This window comes from Cyprinus carpio, chromosome A5, assembly GCF_018340385.1.
Source record: "Cyprinus carpio isolate SPL01 chromosome A5, ASM1834038v1, whole genome shotgun sequence".
NCBI classification, from domain to species: Eukaryota; Metazoa; Chordata; class Actinopteri; order Cypriniformes; family Cyprinidae; genus Cyprinus; species Cyprinus carpio.
In genome coordinates, this window is record NC_056576.1 from 18,233,139 (window position 1) to 18,242,900 (window position 9,762).

The 9,762-nt window shown below is 36.9% G+C and overlaps 1 protein-coding gene across 4 annotated transcripts in view; it reads right to left on the reverse strand.

Annotated features, from left to right (window-relative positions):
* LOC109073096 (protein FAM102A-like) overlaps window positions 1-9,444 on the reverse strand; it is a 34,405-nt gene extending 24,961 nt beyond the window's left edge. The window contains exons 1-2 of one of the 4 annotated variants that reach the window (XM_042756220.1): window positions 8,971-9,444; window positions 8,320-8,613 (exon numbers count right to left, since the gene is read on the reverse strand). In XM_042756220.1, the coding sequence (XP_042612154.1) occupies window positions 8,320-8,465 (146 nt within the window). In that variant the 5' untranslated portion in view covers window positions 8,466-8,613; window positions 8,971-9,444. Of the gene's footprint in view, window positions 1-6,204; window positions 6,301-6,385; window positions 7,205-8,319; window positions 8,614-8,970 lie in introns of those variants that run through there. The other 3 variants (XM_042756225.1, XM_042756235.1, XM_042756230.1) reach the window with 3 other exon arrangements.
* Window positions 9,445-9,762: the final 318 nt, after the last annotated feature.

Genomic DNA, 9,762 nt, shown 5'->3' on the forward strand with positions numbered 1-9,762 from the left:
GTCATTTAGAAATCTGTGTGTTATCAGGAATGCTAAACAGCATATCACGGTCTCTAAATTGTGTGCAAGGATGCTTAACATTCAGCATGAAAGGCAAGGGAGATTTCAGATGTCCTGCCCTTCTCGTTTGAGAAGCTATTTCACTCATATATACATCACAATGAGAAAAATGTATGTCTATATACATATATATATATATATATATATATATATATATATATATATATATGTATATAGATATATATATATATAGAGAGAGAGAGATAGAGAGATAGAGAGAGTAAGACATACATTTTTTAAATAAACCAATGGTAAAGACGAATTCGCCACTGAAGAGCAGCAGCAGATTTTATGCCTTAAAAAGAAATTGACCTTTGATCAAGCAAGCTCTCCAAGCTTGTCCATGAATGAGGGTCCAAATTCTGGGATTCACTGCTCCGAGATCACAATCAGAGCGCAGACAGTGTGTATGATAGCAAATGCATCTGAAGTGGTCAGGAACAGATTAAAGAGAGATCAGAAGATAAAGCACAATGATTAGCGTCTTAATGCGCAGAGGGAAAACCACAAAAACATTGTTGAGGAGAGAAAAAAAATTTCATAAAGAACAAAATGTAAGGGCAGCAGGGTGCAAAGTCACTAAGTAATTCCTTCTCTTGAATGTTTAAAGGGGTCATATGATGCGATTTCAAGTTTTCTTTTCTCTTTGGAGTGTTACAAGCTGTTCGTGAATAGATAAGATCCCTAAAGTTTCAAAGACTAAAGTCTCAAACCAAAAGAGATATTCTTTATAAAAGTTAAGACATGTCCACGCCTTCCTAAAACAGCTCGTTTAAACACGCCCCCACATTTTTATTTATATGTGTTGAGAGATTTGCACGACTTCGTAAAAATGTTTGTTTAAAGAAAGAAGGCTTAACTTTGATTCTTGTTGTAGTATTGTTGCTGCCGACGCCATGTCCTGAAGATGCTTTGTGTTTTGTTGCGAGAAATCAGTGGTTAAGTTGTATATACAACACTGTTCCAGAACTGTTCAAACCAAATATTAGTGTGTGTGCAACACATTTTAAGGAGGACTGTTTCCTGACCCTGGGAGAGAAGACTACAATGCTGGCTGTTCTGACTAACAGCCTGTAAATATGTTTTCATATTTAAAGAATTTGCCACTGACTATTCAAACGCGAGTTTGGAGCAGTGTAGAGTAGCACTTGTTGTTTGTCGTTTCACAAATGCAGACATGGTTTTATGTTTACACAGCACGATGCAATGCAACGCGTAAAAAGACAGTATAAGTCATTATAATCAGTAATTATGTCCCCACTGGATGCAACAAATGCCTCGTTTATAATTTTATAGGTTTTATTGTTTATGTCTCATCGCACCGGGACACGGCATCACAGTACGGTAAGGGGCATAACATTTCCATGACCTGCTTGAGGTATTCGGCCAATCACAATGCACTGAATAGCTGGCCAATCAGAGCACACCTCACTTTTCAGAACGATGAGCTTTGTAAAAATCAATGCGTTTCAGAAAGGCGGGGCATAGAGGAGAAACAATAATGTACATTATGTGGAAAATTTTGGAATGATTTGGAATTGAAATTTCATTAAAATTTATTTACAAAATATTGTTAATTTTTTGTTATTTTTTTGGGACCCCTTTAAATGGGCACTTCAAGCCAACAGAAACAGTAATGATAAAGTACTGGTGGAACATTACAGCCAGCTTAATGTCAGTCATTATTCACCCAAGGAGTTTTCTTTCTTTCTGTGGTAGGTTGTCTCTGAACAAAGGCGTTGATTTAGGCTTGGTGTGTGTGTAATGATGTATCCAGATGCTAGTGCTGGGCTTTGATGGTGCAAGTATACCAAAACATGTGTTAATTTAATATAAACCAAATCTATCAGACAGTAATACTCCCACACTGTACAGCAACAAAATAGCCATAAAAGTACACTGATATTAAGAATCTGACACTGAAATGAGTGAAGAATGTATAAGAATCACTAGAATGGTAACAATATCATGTTTCGTCCTGTTTGGGACTGTACGTATTGTATGAGTTTTTCCCCAAGCTTACAAAAAAACAAAACGGTTGGTGTGCCTGTACTTTCATAATAGCAGGCTCTACAATATCAAGGCTTGTGATTTATATACGGTTACTTTGTAACAAGTGTGGACATACGCCAGAGATAATGTCCGTTACTTGTGCTGATAATACAGCTTAGTCTGCACTGTTTTTAGTGGGTTTTAAATAGGCTGACTGAAGATTTGAGGTGAAGGAGATGTGTTTATTAAAGCTGTCAAGACACTGCACTGGAGTGTTTGCATATAGTGGTATGAGGAAAGGAGGACTGCATGAAGGGAAGGGAGGTAAATTAAGTGTACATTCCCAGCTATGTTGTCTGTTAAACCCTGCAACACATCCGGCAACTGATCTTTGACCCCTGGAAACCTGTGACTAAGCAAAACCAGGGCACATAAGACACAGCTGTGAAAGAGCTGCGAGAGCGTAACACTCACTCATACACTTCAACAATATATACCATATGAGAGATTATAAAATATGTGAGATAAATAAAATAACTTAAAAATTTTTCTTATGTAAAACTATTTCTTATGACAGAAGCAAAAGGACCAGTCATGTTTTGAGAAGTAAAGCCTGTCCTCATTCCCTCTGTCCCCCAGGACTTCATTTAACCTACTTCTGTGTGAAACTCACTTCCAGATGGAGCTCACTTTTTATCCGTCCTCCACTTTCTTCCATTTTTTCCCACAATATGCCCACAGACTTATGAATTCATGAGAAAATGAGGAATAGATCTTGACTTATGTTTCGGTGCACCACTGAGAGCCCCAGAAACTTATTTCTTCTCACTGCAATTACTCTATGAGAGCATGATTTATATACAGTATTTAATACATCTGCATTACTGACACTCTGTGACATTGTTAAATTTTCTACCCTAGTATTCGATCATTAAATAGTATTTTTATCTTCCTTCTTTTCTTTTTATAGTACATATTTTACTGAATTACTATATTATATAATACAGTTCGAAAGTCAGTATTTTTTAAAGAAATTAATACAAAGATGCAATAAAGTGACCAAAATTGACAGTAATCTTTAATATTACAAAATATTTCTGTTTCAACTTTCTATTTAGAAGAAAGTTTAGAAGAAATAACTATTTTGAAAATGTTTCCTGAGCAGGAAATCAATATATTGAGTTTTGCCATCCCAGGAATAAATTCCATTTTAAAACGCATTAAAATAGAAAACAGTTCTTGTAAATTATAATGATAATTCACAATATTACTGATTTTATGCAGCCAGTATGAGCATAAAAAAACCGTTAAAAAAAATCAGTAACACTTTAGAATAGGGAACACATTCACTATTAACTACGACTTTCCCCTCAATACACTCCTTTTGGGTAGTTTAGGTATGGGGTAGGTTTAAGGGAGCTAAAATATGGTCATGCAGAATAAGGCATTAATATGTGCTTTATTAATACAAATAAACAGCCAATATGCTATAGTAATATGCATGCTAATAAGCAACTTGTTAACAGTGAGAATAGGGCCTTAAAATTTGAACAACACTTACACTTACATTTACATTAATGCATTTGGTTGATGTTTTTCTCCAAAGCGACTCACACTGCACATATAAAGGTTCATGCATTCTCTGGAAATCGAAATCATGCTGTTACTAGCTTCCTGCTCTACTGTTTGAACTACAGGAATGATAAAGTGTTGCTACTGCAACAAAGAAATTTCCCTGCAGTATTAATACAATCATTTTCTTATCTTATCTTAAAATCATGAAAACATAAGTGGAATCTTTCTGTTTGAGATTGTAAGGAGTACTGATATGGCAAGAGGGATCTCATTTTGCGTTTACAGTACACCTATTCACCTGGTATTCTTTCATTTTTAAAATAAGCATTTATTTGAAAGTTGACACTGTATTGTTGTGCATGTAAACACACAATGTAAGCTAAAGGGTTTTTTTTTTGCAAGTTTTATCAACTGTCAAGTGAAAACTCATAGGTCTCAAAATCATAAGTCCAAGTTATAGCACATCTATCCTCAACAAAATGCATAATTTTAGGGTATCATTTAAATTAGAAGCAGATGAGATTAGGGATGACTCGTGTGCCAAAGTTTGGATGTGTAACAAGCAGCACCACTAATAATTGACTAATGGATCTCTGTGAAACAGAAGCCGATGTCAAAAGAAGGCCAGATGGTGCAAAGTCCAGTTGTTTACAGAACATGCAAGACACCCCAACTGTTTACCTACATCTGTTTGGTTCACAGCAATCTGTCTCATGAAGTGTTTACAGGAGGCGGTTTAGGAGCCTCAGTCTGTCCACACTGAGAGCAGGTGCACTGCTGAGACTCAGCTTTTAATCTCATTGAGCCGTTGTAGCCCAAAAACATGACGGCCAGTATGGGATGAGACCCTTGCCCCTCTGCCCGCTTTTGCTGCGTAAGCAAGCCAACAGCACATGCCATGAACTGAACTAGCAACCTTATGGTGTGCACAGTCACCAGAAGAATTGAACTCTTGAACTCTGAGACACCCTGATACTGATCTTATGGACTGATTTATGTCTGTGAAAAAAAAAAGAAATAAGAAATAATAATAAAACAAACCCATTTGTGATCGTAAAATACCCAGGGATCAAAGACAAATTGTGGTGCATTGTGGAAGAGAGATAAGCGCCTCCTTTCAACATTATGCCCTATGTGTATGAATGGACTGCATCTGGAGTTTCAGATAAGATGTAATGTATAATATATGACATAAATATAGGATTGACATTAATGTGTCTTTCTGAGTGTATGAGAAAGCCAGAAAAACAGCCAGAGAAAGATTTATCAGTCAGTTACAAACACTGATAAATGCACCATAGTAACCATATTACAGCCTATATCCTCTGTTTATTGGGCTCTAGTTTTAATTTAACCATAAAAGATGATCTACAAAACATTTCATTACCTTTCATCTTAACTTACATGCTCATTAAGCATGTGCAAGGCTGTAGCAATCCTTGTGGATGTGTGTTTGTGAGTATACTGTATCTTCAAAGGTTTCGTTTGATACCCCGCTGCTAAGATACCGAACACAAACAGCTGTGAATCACATGAATGGGTTGTATAGGCAATTAAAAAAGAGAATGATTTATTTGCATAATCTCACATTGTCCTTTAGCATAGTCTGTGTGTCTGTTCTGGGGTGTAGCTCTTCCAGTGGAATCTCAAGAATGAGGTTCTGCTCGATTTGTCCCAATAACACACAGTGAGCAGAGAGAAACTGGATCCTCTTTCTTCCTTCAGCTTTGTCTTTGTTCATTTAAGAACATCAATCAGCACTGAAAAGCAGCCACTGAAAATTCAACCACTCCAGTCTTCAGTGTCACATGAATCTTCATAAATCATTCTGATATGATATGCTGATTTGATGTTCAAGAAAAACATATCAATATTATATTATAATATTACACAAAAAAAATACCCCAGGATCCTTCAAAAGAACATCATTCACTTGAAATCTTTTGTAACATTTTATAAAAAGAGAGTTTTACTGGACAGAATGTAATTTTCTTTATGGATAAGGAATCATGCATATTTTATTTGCTAACATTTTGAGTACATATTTTATTCAGTGCTTAATTTCAGAATTTTAGCAATATTCTATATAATATTTACAGTTATACAGTTATCATTATAGTTATTTAGCCTTGGTGTGAACAGGCCTTAAAGCTTATGCAGAAATAAACCCGTGTGAATCAAAAACACACGGCTGGTGAACAGGCCTTAAAGCTTATGCAGAAATAAACCCGTGTGAATCAAAAAAAACCCGTGTGAATCAAAAACACACGGCTGCGAATTTCATCAAAAACTGAGACTAGGGCATATGTGCACACACACTACTGTTTCCTTAGCAACCACTGCTTCTGTGTAACCTCTACTACAATAATGATACACCTTAGTAAAATCTGTGACAAGAATGATATATAACTCAGTCTACAATCTTTCAGCAAGACCCTTTAGGGTTTGGATGCTAATCGCAAACAGGAAAAAGATGATGGCCAGCCAGTGGCAGTGATAACGGTTTACAGAAGTTGATGTATTTCACGTATCATGACTGTGAATGTCTGAATGGGACCTATAACTGCATGCACCTACCTCTACGCAGGCCAACTATTAAAAAGCAGCCTATCAGCACTCTCTCTTCCTTCAAGCTTCACTGCCCTCTGTCCTTTCAGCAAGCCTGGGCAGCCCCTGGAAACGAATGACTTCTGAGTCCACATCCTCATCAACCAGCTAACAAAGTTTTATCATCACGTTGATCCAATTTCATCCATACCTTATGCAAAACTGAACTGTAGAAGTGAAGCTGCAGAACGAGTCTGAGATCAGCTTAAAGATGCAAGCTCTTTATGATACTGATGCTACTGATTCTAGTAATAATATGGGGCATACTTGGTCTGCCATGACACAGAGAGCTTTCTCTTGTCAATCAAGTGCTGCATGAACTCAATCCGCACTGATAAAGAGAGCAGAAGGATAAAGAAACATGAGAGAACGAGAGAAAAGAATGAGCGAGGGGAGGAGCGCAGAGGGAAACAGGACCGTGGCTTAGTCAGACAAACGGCTCTCTGTTTGGACTATCACTGAAGTCTCTGTCCTGTTTTTCACATTCCCTCTCACCCTCTTTTTCTTCTTCGTGCAGTACTCCTCTTATCAATTTTGCATTCCATTTTTACTTCCTATCTTTCTCTTGTCTTGTCACTTTCTATTCTTTGAAATTACTACACACTCTGTTCCTGCTGTCGATGCAATCAAATCTCTCTCTACTGGTCCATCTGAGGAATGGTGCTGTTGGGACATTCATGACATAACCCTCTTCTACCTCCTCATGTCAGATACGCAAGGCATTGTGCAGTCATCTCACTGCACTCTCTGTGCCTGGCACCACTAGTCATATGCCACTAAAACAACTTCACAACACAAGAGAACTTCAAATAGACTCACACATATTTGGCCTCTAGAGTAGCTGTTTCTTGTGCTGGTTGTTCTGGTTGTGCTTGTTGCTGTTTTTAAAAATTATTCTAATATGCTGATTTGCTGCTTAAGAAACATTTCTTTTTAATATCAAATTTTTAAATAATTGTACCTATTAAAATTTTTGTAGAAAATGTGATAAATTCTGTGATGACACTTAAATATCTTAAATATTATATATATATATATATATACATATATATATATATATATATATATATATATACATACACACACCTATAAATACATTATATATATTATATTATATATAATAAATAAAAATATAAACAGATTAAACAGATTATAACTAATTGTGATCATCCCTATTCTTTATCACATGGCTGCAAAGTAAAGGATTTTGTAAATGATTTTAAAATTGAGTGAACTCTTCAGTTGAAAGATTTATACAATAAGAGACTTTTTGGAATTCACATGTTTGAATCATAACCCGCTGGTCAACATATAGGACTGCTGATTCACTCAGATTTACTAATGCAGTTTTATTCTTCTAATTGGGCTGAGTCTGATCAGACTTGCCCAACTGTGAGTCTAACCTACTAAGGGCTTAAGCCTCTATTTATAAACAACCATACTGCTGACATCTGTGTGCTAATATCTTAAACCACAGTCCAAGTGCAGAAATGTGTTTAGAATTAGTCACGAAACAAAAGAAATCATGATTGTGCAATTCAGGCCGTCTGTGTGCAATGATTAAAAGAGCAAATCCTTTACCTGGGTAAACAATTTAAAGAATGGCAGTGGTTTGACCCTGACCTTTAAAAAATGTCTTAACTTTTGATGACACCCCTAAAGCAACCTGTGTGGTCTTCTAAGAGCATTTTAAATGGACTCAAAAACTGTGCAGAGCTACAGGCCGGGCTGAGCAAAAACTGAAGGGCTGAACAAGTGCTCTTAATGAAACCTATGCCAAAGACAACAGCAAAATCTATAATAATATACACAAATAATGACTTTCCACCCATTCTAGAGCTCTACAGGACATTTTTCAATGCCTACCATCATTCATCAACAATCAGACTATTTTCTATTCACAGTTAATCCAAAATAACACCAGTTGCCACAGTTAGTGAAATGAGTGCAATTCATTTTTTTTTTGTTTAAAGTGAAGTCTAATAGAAAATGTTACCACAGCTTTAATGCCCAAGCAACTTTTTTATTTGGCAGAAACCATGGTTACCATGACCCAATACAGTCAGAGAGAATCCCAAATCTTACCTGGATGAAGAAATGGAGAAGTCTCCACCATCCAACAGTCTGATTTTGCAGAAGAGCATCCCATTCACAAACGGCACAGCCGTGAGCTCCTCCAGGGTGAAGTGTATCTGAAACTTGAACTTCTTCTTTTTAATTAAAAACGCCATACTCTTTTGAGGCTGGACTTTGGATGTCTGAAGGCAGAGGTAGATGAAGACAGGGAGACGGTTGCAGTTTTTTAATCTGGTGCTTGGAAGTCCTTCTCAATCTCAATGCATGTGCTTTGGAAGTTCAGCATCTCTGAGAAGACTGAGGCTGTCCAGAGAAACACCGAGAGTCAGGGGAGAAAAAAATAATAATTACATAAAATAAACTTAAAGAAACTATACCAACTAAACACTAAAAGTATTGTGGGAAGGTTACAGTCTCTACAGAAAAGCAAACATTCCCTGAAGAGTTAGTTTAGCTTGAAGAAGTCCATTATATCCAGGTGTAAAGATCCCTGGTACTCCACTGGCGTACAACCAAGGGAACATGCAGTATGTTTTTTGAGAATTAATGACAATTTCTAGCGAAATAACCATCTTCTTTTCTCTCTAATAATCTAAAGTAGTCGCCTGATATTTCCAATGTCGTAACTGAACATTTGAATAGAGACAGTTGAATACTTACATCGATGAACAGTTTTCATATGGCAGCCAGGACAGAAATCACTGGACGGAACAAATTAGAATGCGACCCATAATAGAATTACTATCTGTATCAACTATTTGGGGTTGAGTCAAAGGTAGACTGACTGCTCTGGACTGAAACTGTCTAGCTCTTCAGTGAACTCCGGTAAGCGCCGCCTCCATGGACGCGTGGATTTCCCTAAATACACCGAGAGCGTCTGAAACTCCCGTTACATCCACAAAAAGAACCCAACAGTACTTCGGACTTTAACCCCGACAAAAATCGTGACATTCCGAGCGCAGACGCGTCGTTAAGGTTTGCTACTATGTAGGTTCTGATACTAGATTTAGACACTCATCAACACCATAAATACAAACCGCGGTTTCAACGGAGGCAGAAAACAAACGCTCGTGTTGTCAAGGAGACTCTCTAAAGTAGAGAGTATTAATCAGGAGGATTTCGCGCGTATGTGTTAAAGCAGAAGAATCGATGCTTGAGATCTGTTCTAAAATGAATGAGCGCCATCTCGTGGCCAGGTACTGGCTCGCATATTCGAAATGCATAGAGTGCATGGTGTTCAGGGCCCAGTTGCATACAATTTTTGACTGGTCTTACTAGTTAGTCATCTATTTTTTTTCTTTAAGACTTTAAATTCGTTTTCATAAAAAAAATGTAGATTCGTCGAATTAGTTGAAGCCAAACAAAATGAAAAGTAGTTAAGCTCATGCAACTGTCCCCAGAAGTAAAATATAATAGATTGTAAATCATTAGAATACTTTAACCAATGTTAAT